This window comes from Hypomesus nipponensis, chromosome 15 (assembly GCF_054491055.1).
Source record: "Hypomesus nipponensis isolate SF chromosome 15, ASM5449105v1, whole genome shotgun sequence".
Classification (NCBI taxonomy): Eukaryota; Metazoa; Chordata; class Actinopteri; order Osmeriformes; family Osmeridae; genus Hypomesus; species Hypomesus nipponensis.
In genome coordinates this window covers 8,630,381-8,651,740 of record NC_140375.1, presented here as the reverse complement: position 1 = coordinate 8,651,740, position 21,360 = coordinate 8,630,381, and the positions used below count along the sequence as shown (strand labels likewise).

General features: G+C 44.7%; 2 protein-coding genes and 1 long non-coding RNA gene across 11 annotated transcripts; 1 reads left to right on the top strand and 2 right to left on the bottom strand.

Moving 5' to 3' along the window:
- Positions 1–519: 519 nt before the first annotated feature.
- On the bottom strand, positions 520–11,375 carry LOC146257347 (alpha-2-macroglobulin-like). Of its 3 annotated transcripts, none has more exons than XM_084673856.1 (36): positions 11,275–11,375; positions 10,792–10,972; positions 10,459–10,615; positions 9,874–9,926; positions 9,247–9,267; positions 8,596–8,761; positions 8,304–8,388; positions 7,954–8,089; positions 7,679–7,796; positions 7,443–7,552; positions 7,169–7,339; positions 6,852–7,085; positions 6,651–6,714; positions 6,421–6,566; positions 6,148–6,297; positions 5,876–6,019; positions 5,678–5,765; positions 5,416–5,560; positions 5,086–5,311; positions 4,729–4,855; positions 4,495–4,616; positions 4,313–4,364; positions 4,137–4,220; positions 3,872–4,048; positions 3,454–3,529; positions 3,195–3,351; positions 2,902–2,976; positions 2,600–2,762; positions 2,326–2,516; positions 1,914–2,129; positions 1,649–1,773; positions 1,409–1,499; positions 1,221–1,289; positions 1,015–1,120; positions 786–827; positions 520–663 (listed from the first exon to the last, which is right to left on the bottom strand). In XM_084673856.1, the coding sequence occupies exons 1-36, from the start codon at positions 11,373–11,375 to the stop codon at positions 656–658; spliced, it is 4,377 nt and encodes a 1,458-aa protein (XP_084529982.1). In that variant the 3' UTR covers positions 520–655. The 3 variants fall into 3 exon arrangements, with proteins under 3 accessions (XP_084529982.1, XP_084529985.1, XP_084529984.1); XM_084673859.1 differs by having other exon boundaries at positions 5,876–5,992; positions 11,275–11,374; XM_084673858.1 differs by lacking the exon at positions 520–663 and having other exon boundaries at positions 781–827.
- Positions 11,376–12,471: 1,096 nt separating this feature from the next.
- LOC146257346 (uncharacterized) lies at positions 12,472–13,364 on the bottom strand. 3 transcript variants are annotated; one of them, XR_014729918.1, is made up of 3 exons: positions 13,320–13,364; positions 12,726–13,154; positions 12,472–12,587 (listed from the first exon to the last, which is right to left on the bottom strand). It is a non-coding gene; the product is annotated as an uncharacterized LOC146257346 (long non-coding RNA). The 3 variants fall into 3 exon arrangements; XR_014729917.1 differs by lacking the exon at positions 13,320–13,364 and having other exon boundaries at positions 12,726–12,946; positions 13,042–13,292; XR_014729916.1 differs by lacking the exon at positions 13,320–13,364 and having other exon boundaries at positions 12,726–13,292.
- On the top strand, positions 13,264–21,190 carry gkup (glucuronokinase with putative uridyl pyrophosphorylase). Of its 5 annotated transcripts, XM_084673945.1 has the most exons (25): positions 13,264–13,436; positions 13,575–13,681; positions 13,812–13,915; positions 15,201–15,307; positions 15,444–15,488; positions 15,602–15,755; positions 16,738–16,809; positions 17,179–17,267; positions 17,353–17,509; positions 17,592–17,669; positions 17,757–17,848; positions 17,928–18,033; positions 18,162–18,241; positions 18,374–18,442; positions 18,581–18,641; positions 18,801–18,817; positions 18,915–18,972; positions 19,100–19,192; positions 19,298–19,358; positions 19,452–19,565; positions 19,733–19,790; positions 20,004–20,072; positions 20,277–20,340; positions 20,426–20,497; positions 21,014–21,190. In XM_084673945.1, exons 4-25 carry the CDS (start codon positions 15,201–15,203, stop codon positions 21,107–21,109), a joined length of 1,812 nt encoding a protein of 603 aa, XP_084530071.1. In that variant the 5' UTR covers positions 13,264–13,436; positions 13,575–13,681; positions 13,812–13,915; the 3' UTR covers positions 21,110–21,190. The 5 variants fall into 5 exon arrangements, with proteins under 5 accessions (XP_084530071.1, XP_084530072.1, XP_084530073.1 ...); XM_084673946.1 differs by lacking the exons at positions 13,264–13,436; positions 13,575–13,681 and having other exon boundaries at positions 13,771–13,915; XM_084673943.1 differs by lacking the exons at positions 13,264–13,436; positions 13,575–13,681; positions 13,812–13,915 and adding an exon at positions 14,480–14,654.
- The last annotated feature ends 170 nt before the right edge of the window (positions 21,191–21,360 follow it).

Genomic DNA, 21,360 nt, shown 5'->3' with positions numbered 1-21,360 from the left:
ATCTCACTTAAAGGAAAAATATTATTACTTATTTTGAATGTACAGATAGCAATTTGTGTAATATTGTAAACCTCTTTAGCTTATTAGGCAAGTTCCATATTCACAAAGCAACATTTTCCAAATCGACCCTATTGAATTCCGCGTTGAAACTGACATGTACTTTGAGTCTCTTAAATTGGTAACAAATAAGATACGGTATTTTAATAACTCATATCTACTCAAAATTATTTAGTTAAGAACTCCTGCGGTCTTATTATATCTTTAAGGAAGTTTGCAAGTCGGTAACCTCGTTACTTATCTTCATTTTATTTGTTTACCTTTTTATGTTTACGAAATGTGATAACTAAATATTTGTAAATTGAATTCTAAATAATAATAAACAAAAAAAGACATCTCTGCAGCACACAAAACTATTGATTGTAAGACTTACCTGTTCACTTCCTGCATATCTAAAATATTCGTGAATAAAATTAACTCTGTGTCAGCTACTAATCTATTAAGCAAGCAGACACTGGAAACTGGAGAATAACACATTTATTGTACTGCATGGTAATATTAATAGTATTATCCTTTGTATAATACATTCTTGTGTACCAGTTCGTGCCCAAATGGGATTGAGACATGTCTGAAGGATCACTGTCCTTACAAAATCTCTTCACACATCTGTAGAGGCAGACACAGTCATATTTAACCAACAGCACCTACATCTAGGAAGAGCATAGCTGTGTTTTTTATGAGACAAATCCTAGTTGCAACTTGAAGCTGTTGCAGATGTAAAGACTAACCTGCTGCACAGGGGTAGATGTACTCTGTCTCAGCCTGGTCACCTGCGAGAAACACACATTTAGTTAGAGGATGGAATTAGACCAGACAGATGACTAAGATAGTTTAGAGTTAGTAGACTAGAGAAACATTTTCAGACTAGTTCAGGGTAGATAGACTAGTTAGGGTTAGTGAAGGATGACCAGTTCAGAGTAATCATGTGATATCTGAGAGTTGTTGTGGCAGAGTTACTTGGCTGATAATAATCGTAGATCTGGACTACAGCTGGTTTCAGCTTCTGTACTGGAAGTTCCTGGATGATGTCCAGTGAGTGGTAAATGGGAACTCCTGAAATCAACTAGTGGAGAGACAAGACAAGAAGGAATGATTATTTGTGCTGGCTGTATTTAATCCATTGACATCAACCTAAAAACTGTTCTAAAGGGACAGATTCGAACCTCTCTGAGATACATGAGCACATGGTCATCTTTGGTCTCAACACGATCCACCAGAAAAGCTGTCTTTAACTGTAAACACAAGCAGACAGCTGGTTATTTAGGTTTGAACAACAGGAGCGGTTTCCGAAAAGATCTGATAAACGTACAACCTTCTCGGGAATCTAAGAAACATTTGGACAATAATTCACCTGGGTCAAAGACTGTGGATCCGGGACAAAACCAGAGAGCATTTTTAGATCCACTATGACCATATTCGTTGTTTCCTTCTTGCCACTATATCTGAGAAAGCAAAGAGCAGAAGTTTTATAATATAAGTACACACACACTTGACTGCATACACTCAGTACTGAATGGTACTGCATAGAGACAGTAATGGATGGTGCACAGCCAAGCTGCTGTTCTCTAGCAAGGCTACTGTTGATGCTAACAGGGACTGGAGCTTCAGGGAGAGACGGGGCCTCAGAGCGTTGCTGCTGCAGTCTATTTCAGGGACCACCTGGATTTTGAGTGTCGAGCTGTCAGTGGGGGTGGGGACATTGTAGTGCACAGCCACCTGGGAAAAAGGAAACCAGAAGGCCGTCCATCAATCAAGTATTCTGGTCAGGAGAAGGAAACATTAAATTAACAAGTAACTTCTCAAAAACAGGCTGGAGATGTTCCATGGACAGGGTCCAAAAGCGCTTCTTTGCTCACCTGCACTGTAGCACAAGCAGTGCCCTTCACCTCAATGCTGTACTGTCCTGCCTGGGCCGGCAGCGCCTTCTCCTGGTAGAGCAGCTTGTTGCTCTGGTTGATGTGAAAGACCTGCACCTCTCCTCCAGGAGACTGCACTGAGACTGAGCTGGAGCCCTCTGGACTGAACACCTTGGTAGAGTAGAGAGCCAGGGCCTGCAGTGCCACCACTGTGTCCTACACACACACACAAACACACACACACACAAATATGCTGACATGTCAATCATATCATGGCATCAGCCCAGCAAGGTGGTGTACCTGTTTGGAGGAAAGGGATGTAGTGTACCTGTTTGGAGGAAAGGGATGTAGTGTACCTGTGTGGAGGAAAGGGATGTAGTGTACCTGTGTGGAGGAAAGGGATGTAGTGTACCTGTGTGGAAGCGAAGCCTCCATAGGGGTTCTGTTGGCGTACCAACCACCTGACAATGCGTGAAGCATAGCCCAGGTCTGCTGTAGATATAGAGGGGGAGCTGAGGGAGGCCAGCAGTACATAGGAGCTGATCTCCACCGACAGAGAGGCAGAGGTGGTGGAGGAGGACTGGGACCAGTGAAGAAAGCCCCCTAAAGATACCAAGAACACACACAGTGTTGTTAGTGTGAAGCAGCAGCTTGGCGAGGGCGCTAGCCATCAGAGCAGGGCTTACCTTGGTGGGAAGCCACCTTGTCCAGGTGCTGCAAAAGCCGACTCCTTGTCTCCATGTCTCCAGCCAGACTGAAGGTGTAGGCCAGCAGAGCAGTAGTGTAGGTGTTGCTCACATCCATGCTGCTGTTCCTGAGGTAGGACAGACTCTTGGCCACAATAGGATCCTACCGGACCACATGGCACAGAAACATTTGAGAACTGATCGCAGTGCCGTGATAAGAGAAGATGCTGCTGACACAAGTACAATACACACTGCACACTGCATTCACAGAAGGCTGGATGCTCTTTAGAATACCCACTCACCGACACCGAGTTGTTGAGCTCCAGCAATGAAGCAGTGACGTAGGCAGTAAAAGTGACCTTATCACTTACTCCTCCCTATAGATACAGCAGGATGGTTAATACTGACCATGTGCAGTGGCCTAGCATAGACTCGATTATTACTAGACTAGATTATTTAGCTTCCTAAAATGGTCCACTCTATTATCAGTCTATGGGAAAAAAATATTCAAAGTTTGTATACTGTCAAACTGTAAATTGGCAGGACATACATTTAATATAATTTGATTTGACATATGATGGGATAGCTTGAATACCTTCATTCTGTTGTTGAAAAGTTTTCCCATCTGCATGAAACTGCCGTCGGGTTCTTGACGATTTTCCAACCACAGCTTCGATATGTCAATAACTTGGGGATCAATATAGATGAAAGACTTGGCCCTGCCAAAGGCTCTCAAGACAAAAGCAGTCAGCCTGTAGACATAGGGACACCGAGTCATTCTTCACTCTACCTGCTCTGTCATGATAAAATACTGAGACAGTCATATACATGTCCAGGCATCACGCAGTGCTCACCATGTGTTCCCAGCACCTTGCCCGAATGTGCTGTACGCTCCGTCATAATGCTTGTAGTTCAGCTGTCGTTGGTAACCTGACAGTGGGGATTAAAACCTTAACAGTAATCATGGGGATCCAAAACCTTTAGTAGAGTGAGATGATTTCTGTTGATTTTTGACAAATGCAGTGTGTCCTCGTAGACATTGACGTTTAAAAGGATACAGTGATGTATTGGGCCTACTGTTAAAGATGAAGGAGAGTCTAAACAGGCCACTATCAAACACTTACAACAGAAAATGCATGCCAGCAGACAGTAGACAGGGTCAGTAGACAGGGTCAGTAGACAGGGTCAGTAGACAGGGTCAGTAGACAGGGTCAGTAGACAGGGTCAGTAGACAGACAGGGTGATGGTGGTAGAGAGTGGTTATGTCCTGACCGCTGGTAAGGAAGCCCTTGGCCTTGTCCAGGATGGCTGTTGTGAGCTGCTCGGTGTTCCTCAGGTACTCCAAGATGTAGATGTTGGGAGCCAGTAGAGCCATGTTCTGCTCCCCACAGCCATAGGGCATTCTCAGCAGTCCATCCAGGTTCTGCATGGCACGGCCCAGAATGTCTCCTGCATGGAAAATCCCAGGTCTCTGGTAAACTGGTCCCTCCAACCAGGCAGCACTATTAAGAGGCTCCCAGACAACTGCTGGTCTTACCCAAAACTGAGAGGGAGGCTCTGGCAGATCCATCAATGACCTCCTGGGGGAGCTTGATGTCCACCTCTTCTTTCAAAGATTCTCCTGGAAGGAAAGAGACAGCAGGGATCAGTGTGGGAGTGGATAGACATCTGACCTGGGGGCTGAGGGACATGGAGATGACAGTCCACACTGACCTGCTGGACACAGCAACCAGTTGTAGGTGTCTGTCTGCTCAGTTCCTTCAGCCTAGGAGAGACGGATGAGAGGGGGGGTCATAGAGAAAGAGACAGAGGGAGCAGTAGTGTGCATTAACCCTTTCCCAGTTAAAACAGTGATTTGTTGTGTGAGCTCTAATAATGAATGACGTCTGACCTACCTTCACCAGGAGGCTGCGAGTCACCACATCGATGCGACCTCTCTCCGGTACACTCACAATCTCATTGTTGCAGCTAGCGTGAGACGCTACAGCCTCTGCACTCACAGACACGTTCAAAGCCCCTGCACATACGCACCCACAAACATTAGCATACATTCATAGAGGTTTTGTAGAAGTTTGAAGTAAGTGTATTTTACCAGCTATTTGGAAGTTGGATGGAGCTTCATGTCTCACCCAGGACTAAGGGGGTCATAGTCCATCTGAAGGTATTGCGTCCGTTTGCACACAAACAGGAGGAGTACTCGACACCAGTGATGGGGGTCAGAGTGTAGTCTAGGGACGGAGCTGGGTTCACAGAGACCTGTCAGAGAACAGCACTGGTTACAATACGTGGAAGATACAGGAAGCTGATACTGGCTCAACTGTGGAGAAAGAAACTTCTCAAACAGCAGTGGTTATATGATCCAGATCTACGCTACTGAGAGTAGCTGAGAGTATCTAATAATCCGGGCATTTGGAGAAACATCTAAACCGCTTGACATCAGCATCGCATCACAACACGTCCTGGAACAGTGAGGCACAGCACAGTACCATGATGCAGCTGGGCAGGTAGTTGAAGACAGTGGCCGTCAGCTCTAACAGCTCTCCCCGGATGATAGAGTATGGCAGGTTGAGCTCCAGGAAGAAGGGCTGGAAGACGTTGAGCTCCAGCGGGGGAGCCAGTCCCAAACCCTCCGAGGACAGGCAGAACACCTCCGTCTCCCATCTCGTAATGGTGTCTGGGACAGTGAGGGCTACGTCTTCTGAGCCAGATGCCCTGGACAGACGCAGACAGACAGTGTCATCGTCATGTGACAACACCAGTGATCATGGTTCTGCAGTGTGCGATGGGGGCAGTTTTTGAGAACTGGAGATACTTACCCCACCTCCACCAGGTCCCAGATCCACGTCTCAGGGAAGAAGGTGCGTACAGTCTGAATGGGAGGAGCAGCACCCGATCCTGGTCCCGCCATTCCCATAGCCACGGGATGGAAATGAAGGTCTGCAGAGAGTCTGTACGACACCACTGGAACAAAAACACAAATGTCATTGTCATGTCCATAGGAACATGCACAGACTTCCTGTCGGTCAAATTTCCCACTTCCATATAAATAAATCCAAAAGGACTACACACAAATCTCACCATTATTGTGATGATAATCTCTTCCTTTGAATTTAAGGCAGGATGGTACTCTCAAAATCAAATTAGTTGCCATCTTCAATCCCAATTTCTAGAAGTGGAAATATTGTTGTTCTTGTTGTCAGTGAAGCTGGTGCCCAGTATTGTTGCTCAGAGCAGGATTTCAAGTTGAAAAGAAGCAACCTCAAAGTAACATAGTACCTGAAACACAGAAAAAGCATCCTCTTCCTCTTCTCTATAGCCAGGGTAAACATATCTCTTGGGCCGCACATGCAGACAGCCAGTCTGGTCCTCCAGCTCATAAGAAACGGCCTCTGCCTTGGTGAAAGGCAACATCTGGAATATCTGGTGAGGATATATCTGGTGATCAGGGATTTCTGTGCTCATGTTTAACAAAATCCGTCGATCAGCAATTGCCATATCATCAGTTGATGTATCCTATGTGTTCATTGCTGTCAGTGTTACTGCTCTACCTTGTCAACGTTCAGCCTCCCTTCAGGCTCCATGATGAGGACACTCTGGTCCACAGCACTGAGGCCACACAGGGAGCCTGGCTGTGCTGACAGCTGAAGGCTGCTCTCCTCTCCTGGGACTGCTCGGGATGGAGAGAACTGGAGCGACACCTGACACACATACACACACCCTGTCTTTATGTAAACTTTATACATTTGTCAATTTATCCTCTTTATGTGTATGTGATTATACATATATGTACATGCACATATACAGTATGTTGACTACTTCACCTTGTTATTGAAGCACTTATGGGTGGGAAAGTCAATGCTGTTAGCAATTACGGACTCGCTGGGCAGCACAGCGTAGACTAGCACCTGGACCAAGGGAGCCATGTCTGGAGAGACGGCCAGCTTGAAGGTCACCTCTCCATCAGACACTGCAACATCAGAGTAGGTCACAATCACAACACTATAAATTCCTCCTGCTCACCAGGACTGTTCTGCACCTCCCACTCACTCACCAGGACCGTTCTGCACTTTTGCCTTCATGACTCCCTGCTGGACGATAGTCCCCCTGGCTAAAACCTGCAGCAGGGCGAAATAAACGCTTTCAAAACACACCCCGAAGAAAACTCAAGTGAAGGGGAGGGAGAGTTCTCGTTGGCGACGTCAGGGCAGGGACATTTTAACAGGGTCCCCAAGTGTTTCCTGCTCAAACTCACGAGGTACATGAGATCCAAAGAGCCCCCTGCGACCGTCTCACCAACCACGGTGTACTGCACTTTGATCTGCTCTTCTTTCCCACAAGGCAGAGGATCGTCCTTCTTCTGGATGTCCAGAAAGCTGATTGTTTTACTCTCCGCAGGGATGGGTCGGATAACAGACAATGTGTGCTCTCCGTTCACAAAATAGGGACTCCTGTATGAATTGAACTCACCCTGTGGTTTGGAATTTGCCTGTCAAACAGAAAAAACATCATTAATACGGTACTTGCTCTTCAGGTAAGGCTGCATTTTAAATTGGAAAGACTTGCACTTACAATTAGTTTAATATCCTCTTTGGGACTGTTAGTAGTGTTGAGTGTGAATGAGGCGATGCCATCTCTGTCAGTAGTCAAGTTGTGTAGGAGTCGTGGGGACCAACCCTCGCCCTCATAAAGGTAGACGGCCTGGTCAGCCATTGGTGTGTTGTTGAAGTGGACCACTTTAACCTGCAGGGGAAACATACTGTACCATGTTACCTCAGGTTGGGAGGCCAGAAATGTACTTGAATGTGTGCACTTGTTGAAAAATGTATATAATATTTGAATGTACCTTCCCCTTCACAATTGTTCCATGCTCATAAATCTTTGGTGTTTCAATAAAGGAGTACCTTCCTATCACATTGGAGAGGTTTATGCGTTTGTTTTGGAATTTTGACACACCTGTCAGGTAGCAGAACAATAGAAACAACATTTACAGTCCAATCAAGTGTCTCTTTGCATATTTTAAAAAGTGGGGATTTTCCCTATAATTATTCCCCCATATTCAGGTCTGTTGTCAGTTCTTACCTGTTCCCTCCTCCTCTGCCTTGACACTGAGCAGGAGGTGTTGAGCCACTAGCTTGTCGCCTGCCTTGGTAAAGATTGCCATTTTGAAGACCAAGGAGGCACAGCCGGTCTTGTCAAACTAGAGGAAACAGCCCAACACACAGAGTTTGTGTCTGCAGCATGTCTAAGATGTCTGAGCTGTGTTGCGACAGAGCTACTCTGGTACATTCGCCTGTACAGCAACTCTGGTACAGGTATACACACCTGCACAGCTGACATGGTACAGGTATACACACCTGTACAGTCTCTTTGTGGCAGGGGGCTGTGAACTCTGGAACCTCTTCAGGGTCGTCTGGATCATCGTGGTGTCGTTCCAGCGGCCTACAGAGCTCCACCTCCACTGTGCCAGGAACAGGCTGGCCATAGGTGTACCTGACAGGAGAAAACACTGCACTGAAACTTGCACACATCTGATGTGATATCATTCACAGCTGGTTAAAAACATTTGTCAACCAGGCTCAAAAGGTGGACATCGGAATACTGTGTTCATGAAGAATACTATTCTATTCACTGGTACTGTTAATTTAAATGTGTGTTATGCAGTCCCTGATGGAAGGATTGATATTAGGTAAGTAGAAGGACTTACATGGCACATAGTTTAACTTTGAATTCTTCTTGAACAACGCTGACCTCCTCTTCCATCGTTAATTTAATGTCGAACTTTGGCAAAACTGAACAGAGACACAAGTGGGTATAAATACATGACCACGAAGGGAGGAAACATGGGTCTTCTTCATTTAAACCCACACAGACACTTTCTCTCGAATCACTTTGGTTTAACCACTTATGGAAACCTTAGTACTGGAACCGAATCAACAACCGCGGAGGAAGGCACCGGCATTAAAGTGAAGCAAGTGTTTAGAAAAAAAGCTATTTACCATAATGCTCTACTTTGAAGCTATGATAGACTTTATTTCCACCAGTAGACACAACGATGGAGTAACTTCCTTTGGGCGCCTCAGAGCTCAAGGGGTGAGAAAGCTGCAGTATTTTGCCATTGGATGTGGTGTTGACCCACTGTCCAATCCTGTTGCTATTCACATCCTGTTGGAGTGTTGAACCGTTAATGTTGGAAAAGTTAGTAAAGTGAATAGGTTATTATATGGTATAACCATGCATATATAATGGCTGTAGTGGCAACACCATATTTCCTATTGTTTTAACCATTGAGTCAGTCTCAGACTCAATGTCAGCCTTCTTCCACACTAAGATTGACTTTTGAACTTAATTGCGGCTCCTAGAACGGTCACGACCAATCTGTTGTATTGGACAGGGATGTTGGGTACCCTTTACTACGACTATTGATGAGTAAATCAATGCTTACTAAACAGGATGAATGAATAATACGGATACTGTATGTCAAATTTCAAAAATTTATTAAAACCTTTTAAACTATTTTCTAAATTAACCAACAACCAACCATTACTTTGACACCACATTTCTTCTGTTTATTTGATATATGGATAATATACGTGGAAAATATTTCTAATGCAAGAATATATTGATTGGCCAACAGATGAATGTCTTACCTGCAGCTCTACAATGTCATACTGTGAAAGACAAACACAAACAACATGGGTTTTAAAATCACTACAGAATCAAAAATGGACACATTTTCATATATTTAACTGTTGACTACTCGACTATTTCTATGACTGCCCAGTACTCATTTTTTAAATGTCCACTGAACATGACAAGAGCTCAGGAGGTTATCTAGGGGGTCACTTGACCTGGTCATAGGGTCAAGAACAGAGCGATAAACTCCTGAGAGTCCATGATGCTTCTTCACAACATCAGCCCCACACAGGTTTCAGTAGAGAAGCTCCACTGTACTCTAGCCCTGAGGGTCACACTAAGAGCTTAGAATCTATTGTTTGTGTAGCCTGATCAAACAGAGGCGGCCGGCTAAAGGGCAGCTCTGTAGATCCAGAAGAGCCTTGGAGGGAGGACACATCTACATGGCTGCATGTGGGACACTGCAGGTACTTCATATGTCTCAGCTGTGTCATAATGTCCAATTAAGTGTATTTGACAACAGTCCTTACAGGGTCCTCTCATTGATATTGATCACGTATCAGACAGGCTACGCTATACAGATTAGGAAATCTAATTGAGAGTTCATACAAATACAGGGGTCAATGTTTCTAAATCCTTACCAGTTGGCTGGCAGGTCTGAAGCTGGTGTCCAGGCTGACAACTCTGAAATGAACTGAAGAGAAGCACAGAATCTTCAGAAGATACATACCATCTTTAACCGCAATGAACAAATTCTATTGTGTATAAACAGAGTGTTTACATTTGAGTGTGTAGTATGACCTCACAAATCGTATGCATGTTTTTCATGTCCATTTGCTTTGTGAGAAATATTGGTATAGTGACCAATAAATACTTTAAGCATGAAAATAGAGTTGTCAGGTTAGGGATACAATTTGAAAATAGGAAATCTACAAGAAAAGCATGACAACAAAAGGGTGTGGCAGGGGTCACTGGCTCCTGGGCAATATTCTGTGGACTTATCAATCTCCCCAACCTACCACTATTGCTCAACTCCAAAGCACTTAAAAACGACATGTTTGTACATTTTACATAATCATTTTAAATGAACTGAATCTATGAACAGCCTATCACACTTTATTAATGAAACCACACAACTGTGTTTTACAATGTTACTTGTGAGATCAGGTTAGATTTTCTGGTTTTCTACATACAGTGATTTAAGAGTCACAATCACAGCTTATCACCTTTTTGTCCTGGCTTGTAAATCGGTTTATCCGTCTGGACAAATGTCATGGAACTGAAAGGTCTAATCATGACTTTCCGTAGCTCTGTTGAGGAAAAGGTGTCACCTCGAACCTCCACTTTGATATTCTGAATCATGTCTTTTTGCATTTGAGGAACCTATGAAGGAAGGAGAAAGACAGAGAACATTTAACCAGGAGCTGTGGAACAGCCTTCTTCAGACCGTGATTCGGATACTAAACATGGCCCTGAGGTGGAGCTGTAGAAGCAGAATGATCCAGAGAGGCTGAGCTCCAGGGAGGGCAGCAGGGCTGATGCTCCCACGTTCGACTGACCTGGAACTGAAAGCAGCGGTGAAACTCCTTGTCCGAAGTCTCCTGGAAGAGCTTGAGGCTCTCTCCCTGAGACTGCAGGGAGATGGTCATGACCAGAGTCTCATTGGGCTGCAGGAGACTGGCGCACAGCCTAGCCTCAGAGCCTGCTGGGAGGATGGCAGGGACGGCCACCATGTAAGACCTACAAAGACACACGGATACATACAGACATACATACATACATACATACATACATACATACATACATACATACATACATACATACATACATACATACATACATACATACATACATACATACATACATACATACATACATACATACATACATACATACATACATACATACATACATACATACATACATACATACATACATACATACATACACTGTAGATGACACTATCTGTTTGTTGAATACTATATTGAGATGTAGAACAAATGGTTATGTTATGCTGAGAATTACAGAGAAGGTAGACTCACGGTGTTGGAGCTTCCTGGCTGACACACATGCTGAGGAGAGAGGCTAGCAGCATCCACCTCCACACTTCAACCTTGATGAGATCCATAACTGAACCAGCCATGTGAGATGCCACAACTGCAACTCAGCTTGAAGGAACCAGCACATATATTTATGAGCGGTTAATTAATCATTAACAGCAGGACCGGATCCCCCCCCCCCCCAGCGCCTTCTGACTTTTTATGCCGTGCCCCCTCAAGCTCCTTCTGACTTCAGTCAGAAATTTTACAAGTTGAAGCAATGACAAAATTAAGGCTTTCAGTAATATGCTTTTTTTATGATTCCTCAAAATGTGTCTGTTTGATAATGGGCAACCTAGATCTCCTCCACGTTTACCGATAAAAGTTAAATCAACCTCGAATCTCTTGCCACTCACTTGTTCTCGAAGTTATTGTATTTTGGTCTTTTGTGGAGGGCATTTTCAGCCAAGGTCCTTGGGCATTCAAACCAAGCTGATATCACTCTTGAACAGAGTTAGAGTACTCATCCAAGCTACAGTATGTTTCTGCGTGAGTTTGCATTGAACGTGGAGGTCCCTATTTTGCATCACATCAAACCCATACGTCCTAGGTTTGGGCTGAGCCCTGAATGTTTACAACATCTGGTATCAAAAAAGAAAAAATTGTATCAATATAAAAAATTATACGATCCCTTTCCGTGATCATGATACCCCCAGAAAAGTTCACTGCACCCCCATTCAAAGCAGACTGCATCTGGGCCCTGATTCACTGCCTGGTGTCAGTACCTGGAACATGCAGCAAACTGAGCAATGTCATATCGACCACCATCATGAACTCAGAGATCAGTGCAGATGTTGTGGTTCGTACTGCGTTGTGTATAATGGGGATACTGACATAACTATAGTTTTACTTTTCGGATTTGTCCTGTGCAAAAAGTCACAATAGCCCACTAAAGGTTACAGTTGTCACACCTCGCCAACAGTTGATGGTGTGACAACCAATGACAATACAATATGTTTAGCGCGAGCACAGGGCAACTTATTCAAACACAGTCCCCAACGCCTACAGAACACAATAGATACCCTTGCAAATACACTCAATAAACCCGTACAGTTGAGGTATTTAATATTACGTATGCAATTATAATGCAGCACATTGTCTAACATTACCACAGTTTTACCACAAAAAAGTACTAAGACCAACATACCCAAATATTTAATATAGTAAACCAAGCATCAAAGCTCTTTAATGTGCATTTTGACAACATCCCACCGCTGCTCACAGGCTGCTGTCAAGTGTAGGATAAGGAGCTTGTTCTGTGAATAGATAGGTAAAGTAAAAAGTGTCATTTTCTCAACTTTTTTAAAGTGATTTTCAAAACCGTGGCGATAATCATAATTTCTTGATAACCTAACATAAAAAATTTCAGTAATGAGATCTACACACACTCTCACCTCAACCTCAAAATACTCTCTCATCTTCCTGTCACACCACTCCCCCAGCCCTGCTGCTAGAGTGACTGAATGATAGTAATGTTACTGTGTGGGTGTTGGTAGGTGTGGTGGCGTGGGTTTGATTTTGTGTGTGATGCATGCAATACGTTAGGTTCCAGGGCTGCATCTGATTGGCACAGTCAGAGTGGGGACAGAGAGATTCCAAGGCTGCATGTTTGTTTCTGATAACCCGGGTAAGAGTCAAAATTGACATACATTTTTTTATCTTTTACTTTGTATATTTCAATGTTGTCAATGTGAGTCAATGTTCACATACATAAGTTATTCATGAGTCAGCAGCAGCCCTGCTTTTCTTCCTGGAACTCAGGCTCACTGGATCATTCTTCCTCTTCACAGCCGTCATCCTCACTGTCATCCTAGGGTTTAAATCTACCGTTGGAAACACAAGCTCAGTACAGTTTTAGCGCCATCTTAGTTTCTTTCTCTTTGTCTCCGCAGTGCATTAATGTAAGAACATGTAAGCACTCCCAGAGTGTACCTTCCGGCAGAGGTTTCAGTTTCTACTGTCAGTGTGTATGTGTTTGTGTGTCTCACCAGTTTCACCATACTGTTACTCAAGTAGTCAATAGGTTCCAGGGCTGCATCTGATTGGCTCCGGCAGAGTGGGGACAGAAAGATTCCAAGGCTGCATGTTTGTTTTGGATAACCCGGGTAAAAGAGTCAATATTGACATACATTCATTTTTTTCTTTTACTTTGTATATTTCAATGTTGTCAATGTGAGTCAATGTTCACATACATAAGTGATTCATGAGTCAGCAGCAGCCCTGCTTTTCTTCCTGGAACTCAGGCTCACTGGATCATTCTGCTTTTCCACAACTCCACCTCAGACCATCTTTTGGACTGTATCAGTGTCATGGTCTGAAGAGGGGGATATGTCACCAATTCTGGTCAAATGTATTGGTTTTTATTAGTCTTTTTGACAATCTCCTTCCTTCACAGCCTACAGAAGTGAAGTAGAATATGATTTAGAACTGACATGATGACCAATCAGTGTCATCACGTTTCTTTCTCTGTCTCTCCGCAGTGCATGGATGTAAGTACCTGGTACGTGGTATCTAGTGCTTAGATACCAGGTAAGGGCCTATGGCTCAGCAATGACGTTTTGAAGAGGAAGACCTTCAGGCAGAGGTTTCAGTTTTTACTATCTGTGCGCATGTGTGTGTTTGTATCTCTAGTTTCACCATAATGTTACTCAAGTAGTCTATAGGTCTTTAGGACTGCACTTTAGCCTGTATGCTCTGTTTGATCGAACAACACAAACAGTGTCCCCAGTGTGACCCTCAGGGCAAAAGTACAGTGTAACTGCTCAGAGGAAAGCTGTGTGTGTTGAAGTTGTGGACAACAGTCAAGAAGCTCACTCACTCACTTACTCAGTCACTCAGTCACTCACTCACACTCGAGTGTGTGTGTGTGTGTGTGTGTGTGTGTGTGTGTGTGTGTTGGATATGTGTGTGTGCATCAAAAAACGTGTCTTCTGCTTAAAAAGAAAATAAGCTAAATGGGTGTTGGAACAGAGTTTGAGACACAGGTCTGCCTGTTCAGTGTATTTGCATTGGCATAAACCTGAATCTTAGGCAAGGTTGCCAGGTTCTGTCAGTAAACCCTCACATCAAGTTGTGTGCATTCCTTCATCATACAGGACTGCTTCCTCAGATTACAGAACATTCCCAACAACGCAAATTAGGGGTTTATTGTAAACTTGGCAACCTGAACCACAGACAGACTGTTGTATTGGCATTCGTGAATACAAAAACTAAGCAATTTTTCTGGTATAATTTTTAGTAAAATACAAAAATCAACACCTGTGACAATGATTTGTATCTTGTTAGTAGCTGGTCACGGCACTTTGTTGGAGACGCAGATTAAGGTAAAGTGCTATGAAAGACGGTGAACTGATTAACGGGGAACACGCGAGCTTGTTGTGGCGGAGTCTACGCTCGTCTACATTCTGCATTTCTGTCAGTCGTTGTAGCGTTAGTTGTAAATAATGTTTACTTGGCAGCACAGAGGTTGTTGAGAGTGTATTCTTGCCAGAGAGTGGAGCTATTTGAAGCTTGCAGTACACAAGCTTCAAATAGCTATGTTCTAATCCAAAGCACAACATTCTGAGAAGTTCTAACTGAACCTTGTATAGGCCTACTGTGTGTAATAACTATGTCAAAAGGCATAGAGGCATCTGGAGAGGTCTCTGGACATAGTTTAGGACAGTTTAAGAATATTAAACATAGTCCAATAAACTGACTGTGAAATACTCCTGCAAGTCTCTGTGTAACCTTGCAAAGGTATACATGATTACCTTGCTTGCTACACAAGCTCTTTCTGGTGGTGGTGCTTGAAGTACAGTAGGAGGGCTCCCAGAAAGGACCCTCTCATGCACATTAGTTGAAGAGAGGGTATATGTGTCCTCCTGCAGATGGATGTGACAGGGCTGTACAGCCACCTGGCTGGGGTTCCCAAGGCCCTGCTTCCTGGAGTGGGAGGGAAGAAGATCCTGGACTTCTGGTGGGAGACGGTTAACACGTGAGTCACTTCCTGTTACAGTTGATTGATGTCCCCTCTACTGAAACCCCACCCGACACTTGCCACAAGCACCTCACGAGCACCTCAGGGAGCCCTGAAGAAGGTACCCTAACTCTAACCCTGGTTCTCCCTTCAGGAGGCAGCTGTTCAGTGAAGTCTTCTTGGTTACCAATGCAGACAAGTAAGTACACAGTTCACACTTGGAGGGCTCACATCGATAATTTTCCAATACTAACCCTGTGGTGCATTCCTCTCCTTTCCCCTTTGTCTCTTCTCCGGTCCTTTCCTCTCCAGGTATAAGCACTACGAGCGCTGGGCAACAGCTAATGACTTCCCAGTGGAGAATGTGGTGAATGACGGCAGCACAACACTGGAGGGGCGACTGGGTGCCGTGGCCGACCTGGAGCTGGTGATCCGTAGTCGCAAGCTACATGATGACATCATGGTGGTCAGTAGTTCCACAATGGCATCATGAGTGTCAGTAGCTCCACTATGACATCATGGTGGTCAATCGTTTCACGATGACACCCTGGTGGTCAATCGTTTCACAATGACACCCTGGTGATCTGTAGCTCAACTATGACATTATGGTGGTCTGTAGGTCCACTATCACATCTGGTTTTCAATAGCTCCACTATGACATCATAGTGGTCAGTGGCTCTGTCAGGCCAAATAGTGTCCTAGGGCCAAATAGTGTCCTACCTGACGTCACAATGCCGTTCCGAAGCAAGGACGCGTTCGGTGCTATGCCGACCTTAAATTCCTGAGATATATACGCGTGCTAGCAGGAAACTGTCATGGTTGCTATTGGTTACTAGGTAGGAAGTGTTGTATTTAGGTTTATTTAAACCAGTTTATTCTACTCTACTATTTCAAGTTTTCACTCAACATTCCCGAGACAGCAACGTGCGCAGGTAGAATACTATACGTGTTGCCTTCCTGGTCTGTTAAAATGTATGCTTAATAAATAATTTTGTTGACGAAAACAACTGGCTAGCTAGCACCAGCTATCGAACGAGTGAAAACTTTAAATAGTAGAGTAGAATAAACTGGTTTAAATAAGCCTAAATACAAAACTTCCTACCTAGTAACCAGTATAGCAACCATGACAGTTTCCTGCTAGCACGCGTAGATATCTCAGGAATTTAAGGTCGGCATAGCGACGGACGCGTCCTTGCTTCGGAACTGCATTGTGACGTCAGGTAGGACACTATTTGGCCCTAGGACACTATTTGGCCTGAGAGCTCCATGATTATATAATGGTGATCAGTAGCTCCACTATGACGTCATAGTCGTCAGTGGCTCCATGATTACATAATGGTGATCAGTAGCTCCACTATGACATCATAGTGGTCCGTAGTTACAGGAAGCTGATCAGCAGCAAGATCACCTGTCTTCGAAATAAAACATGGTGTTTTCTCTTTCTGCAGATCGCAGGTGACATGCTGTGTGCCGACCAGAACTTTGACATTGCCCAGGTGCTCCGGTTCTTCAAGTCCAAGGTTAGATACAGGCCTGGTACTGTAGGCCTAGTACAATACAGTGAACCCAGTATTGTAGTCAAAGTACAGTAAAGTAAACCAGGGACTGTAGGCCTGTTAGTTTAAATAGGTCCTGCAACACTCATTCCCTTATTGAAGACCTTTCACAGTCAACATGAAAACACTAGAGGAGGGGGTGTTTTTAAATCCACTATCCACACAGGCTGTAACCCTAATACCTAGTCCGTCCTCACAAAAAACACACCACACACACCTCAGGAATTAATATTTTCACTTTGAATCACAGTGTATCACTGATCACCAGCAAGAGGAGCCATTAATAGAGAGCTGGTTAGTAGTCAGCTCTGTCTGTCTGTCTGTCTGTCTCAGCCAGGGGAGCTGGCCATCTACTATGAACTGGAGGAGGGAGAGAAGAGCAGCTCTCGGGGCATTGTAGAGGTCTGCCCCAACACACACAGGTACAGCCATCGTCCGCCCTGACAGACACGTCAACCTGCATGGAGCAAATGGAACAATGCTGCTACTGTGCACGGGTGTTTTCAGGGTAACTCGGTTCCTGGAGAAGCCTCTGGCGGGAATAGCAGAGTCCCGTCTGGCCAGTGTGGTGTTTTACTGCCTCCGCTCTGCCACTCTGCCCTTCATCTCCAACTTCCTGTCCCTGCAGCCACACGTCACCAACAGGAGCTTTGGGTGCTTTTGGGTCAGTCAGCTGACGTGTTTGTGTGTGTGTGTGTGTGTGTACACGCACTGTCACTGAGCAGGTTTTGATGCAACTGTTTCAGGAGTGGCTCATCAACGAGGAGCAGCTTCCTGTGTTCGGGATGAAGCTTCCCACAGGCTTCCAGTTGATTGGCCAAGTGGTCAGTGACATCACCATATACACAGATGAACTTGGTTTTGGAACAAAAACAATACAGTGAAAATCTGTGTGTGTGTGCTTGTAACAGGGGCTATCAGACTATACCAAATGGCTAGCTCTCTACTCTGCCAAGCAGCAGCACTCTCCAGCCAAGACAATCATCTGTCGCTCCTATGCCAGGTAGGTCTGCCTCCTCTCCAGACTCCACCCATGGGGGCGGGGCTTGCCAAGGATATAAGGGTGTCATGTTGTTTGACAGAGTTGGACTGATAGGAAACCCCTCTGATGGTTTCCATGGGAAGACAATCGCCATGTCAATCTCCAACTTCTGGGCTGAGGTCACACTGGTGGAGAGTCAGACTCTGGTGAGAGAATGCATGCATACACACATTCACCCACATGCACATACACACACGCACATAGGATGGTATGGGTGAACTTAACCATACTACAGGTGTTTATTGGTGCTTTCCTAAGCATGTGTTTTGTTCAGGTCCTCATGCCTCATCCCCTCAACGACCCCACAGAGTTTGGGAGCCTGCAGGACCTGTTCTGCATCAGCCGCAAAGAGGGGTCAGTCTGCAGGACAAGTACCTCATCTACTCTGACTGCTGGGTGAAATGTTGGATATTATACTGGTTGATGTGTGTGTGTAGATGGCTGAGGCAAAGTGGAGTAACGAGGTGATATTGTGTTGCTTCACAGGTACCTGGGAGGGCTGCGTTTGCTTCAAGCCACCTGTAAGAAGTTCTACCAGTTCTGCTCCAAACAAGGGTGAGTCAGCAGGCAGTACAGTTAGACTAGGTCTATTGACCCAAGCCCAAACTTCTGTCTGGGTCCACAGGAGACAAGCACGATGCACTTTGCTGTAATCACGTTTCATTGCTCTCTGTCTTTGTCTCTGTGTGCCAGGATTGCCCTTACCAAGCAGAATTTCACACTCAAATACGACACCAATATTCCCCGGCAGGTGGTGAGTGATTGTTTGATGTCCAACCAGGTGGTAACATTTTTAATCATGTTGGTGATGCTACATTCTCTCTCTTATGCTTTTGCTCCCTCGCTCCCCCCCCCTTTTACCCCCCCACCTTCTTTTCCTCTTTCTTCCTCTCACTCTCACCCCTGCTTTCAGGGCTTGGCTGGCAGTAGGTAAGTCACAGAACATGGTTTTCTCTGTCGCTTAACTGTCTATTCCTCTGCATGCTTTTTTGTAACGTTTGTCTGCATTGGTGTGTTGTGTCTGCAGTGCCATTGTGTCTGCCACCCTGAAGTGTCTGATGAGCTTCTACAACATCACAGAGCGGGTAAGAAGGTTCTCACACACATCTACAGCATGTGTGGGGCCCAGTATGTCTCTGTGTATGTCTCTGTCCTCACTGAGATAAATGACCGGTGGGCTGTGTTTGTGGTGCTGTGGCTGTGCTTCATCAGGACCTTCCTAAGCCAACCAGAGCAAACTTTATCCTGAATGTGGAGACAGACGAGCTGTTCATCACGGCTGGATTACAGGATAGAGTCGTTCAGGTCAGAGGACAAACTACACTTAATCCAGTCTGGACTAGACCTGTAATCTGGACTAGATTTTAAGTACAGAGTTGTAAAGTTACATCCAAAAGCTGTTTATTACAGGTTTATGAAGGTTTGGTCTACATGGACTTCAGCAAACAGCTAATGGATGATCAGGGCTATGGTAGGTACATTACATAGACTCATAAAACGTTCTCTTGAGTATGATGCTACTTGTGTATATGTGTGTATGTGTGTTTCTTTTTCCTGTGCCCAGGTGATTATGTTTCCATGGATATGAGCAGTTTGCCACCGTTCTGGCTAGCATACCTGAGTGACCCCAGCGACTCTGGCCGTATCCATAGCAACGTCAGACAACGCTGGCTCAGTGGTATGCTCACTGTGCTGGTATCTTACCACCTCTGTACTTCTAGTTCACTAACCCCACATACACATACCTCAGTACCTCAAGTTTACTAACCCTTGTACTTGTAGTTTATTAACTGTAAGCAGACCAGGCACCAAACACGTGCTGTCGTCCTGTCCCCGTCTCTCCAGGAGAGCCCCTGGTGGTTGAGGCCATGAAGGGTTTTGCGGAGTTGACTGACCAGGCCAGGTGAGTCCGAGGCCAGGTCACATGGCTACACTGACAGGGTTCTGGGGTTTTAAAACATGGTTCTACTATTCTTAAATTCTATTTTTCCTAAGGTCTGGATTGTCCATGGTCTCACTGTTCTAATTGCTAGGTTCTCAATGGTGTTAAGTGTTTTTAAGAACTGGGTTCTTCATGCTTCTAGTGTTCTAACAACTGGGTTCCCTCTCCTTGCAGGCTAGCATTGCAGAGCAGGGACTGGAGCAGACTGGCTCAGCTGATGGACCAGAACTTTGAGCTGCGCAGGTGAAGAAGGGCTGCCAGCCACCCAGCCCCTGAGGCTGACCCACAACTACCATACGTAGAAAGATATACAGATCATACTGTATACATGTGTACTGTGTACAGAACTGTATACATCATGTCATACATCTGCATATAATATACATGTATCAGACGTCAACATATGATATGTGTCATATTATACATGTACATCTGTGTGGTCCACAGGTCAGTCTACTCTGAAGAGTGTCTGGGACCAGGAAACCTGAAAATGGTGCAGCTGGCCAGACAGGTAAACTGCTTGCTACAGATCTTGCCAAGAACCAGTATTGCACCGTATGACTTCTTCACGTGTGTGTGTGTGTGTGTGTTGACAGTTTGGCTCTGCAGTGAAGCTTCCAGGAAGTGGAGGAGCAGTGGTGGGTCTGTGCCCAGACCAGGACCATCTGGTGAGGCTGGCCTGTGTTTCACCAGGGCTCTGTCATTATCAATGAATTGGGATGGCTGGATCTAGGAACGTTGGACTCTTTGAGGGAAAAGTGGATATTGAACTGGCAGAAAATTGACCTACTTCCCTTATGATGAGCCTCTCATTGTGTTTTAACTGTAGTGCTTCGTATAATGTGTGTGTGTGTGTGTGTGTGTGTGTGTGTGTGTGTGTGTGTGTGTGTGTGTGTGTGTGTGTGTGTGTGTGTGTGTGTGTGTGTGTGTGTTTATAAACGGTGTGGGCAAGGCTATGATGTACCCAAGGTTCAGACCTTGGTAAAAAAAGAAAATTATTTTCGATTTTTTTTTCTAAAAGAATAATATTCCCTATTCTAAATAATAAAATGACCCAGGGCTGATGCTTTGTGACTATGATGGTCTGTGGTTGGACCTCACAAAAAATTCAGACTTACGGGTAAGTGTTCACAGTATAGTATGGCGTAAATATATTAACTGTAGTGTATATGTCTGACCACCAGGTGGAGATGAGGAAGGCGTTCCAGGAGGCCGGCTGTGTGTTCTGTGTCATTGTGCCCTACAACCCATCTGCTCCCCTACAAAGCTGCCAGGATTGAGCAGGCATTATATTTGTAACTGAATCATTCAACTGTATAATCTGTAAAATAATGAAATAAGACCAATATTTTTTTTATTGATTTGGGTCAGTGTGATCCGTAGTTGAGTAGGAATAAATTGTGAGGGCGGATGTTGGAGAAAAGATAATGCATTCTAGATATACTGCCATATGTGATGTTTTTAAATTAGGCTACAATCTGTAAAAAAAGACAAATATATATATATATTCATATTTATATGAATATATATA

Excerpts from the sequence above, each read along its gene's own strand:
- LOC146257347 (XM_084673856.1), bottom strand. The coding sequence starts at position 11,375 with ATGGCTGGTTCAGTTATGGATCTCATCAAGGTTGAAGTGTGGAGGTGG. Across the intron at positions 3,352-3,453 it reads CAAGGTGCTGGGAACACATG|GCTGACTGCTTTTGTCTTGA; the intron begins GTGAGCACTGCG and ends CTATGTCTACAG. Across the intron at positions 1,500-1,648 it reads TCCCTGAAGCTCCAGTCCCT|ATATAGTGGCAAGAAGGAAA; the intron begins GTTAGCATCAAC and ends TTGCTTTCTCAG.
- gkup (XM_084673943.1), top strand. The coding sequence starts at position 14,598 with ATGATTTGTATCTTGTTAGTAGCTGGTCACGGCACTTTGTTGGAGACG. Across the intron at positions 17,670-17,756 it reads TCCAGTTGATTGGCCAAGTG|GGGCTATCAGACTATACCAA; the intron begins GTCAGTGACATC and ends TGCTTGTAACAG. Across the intron at positions 19,193-19,297 it reads TACAGGATAGAGTCGTTCAG|GTTTATGAAGGTTTGGTCTA; the intron begins GTCAGAGGACAA and ends TGTTTATTACAG.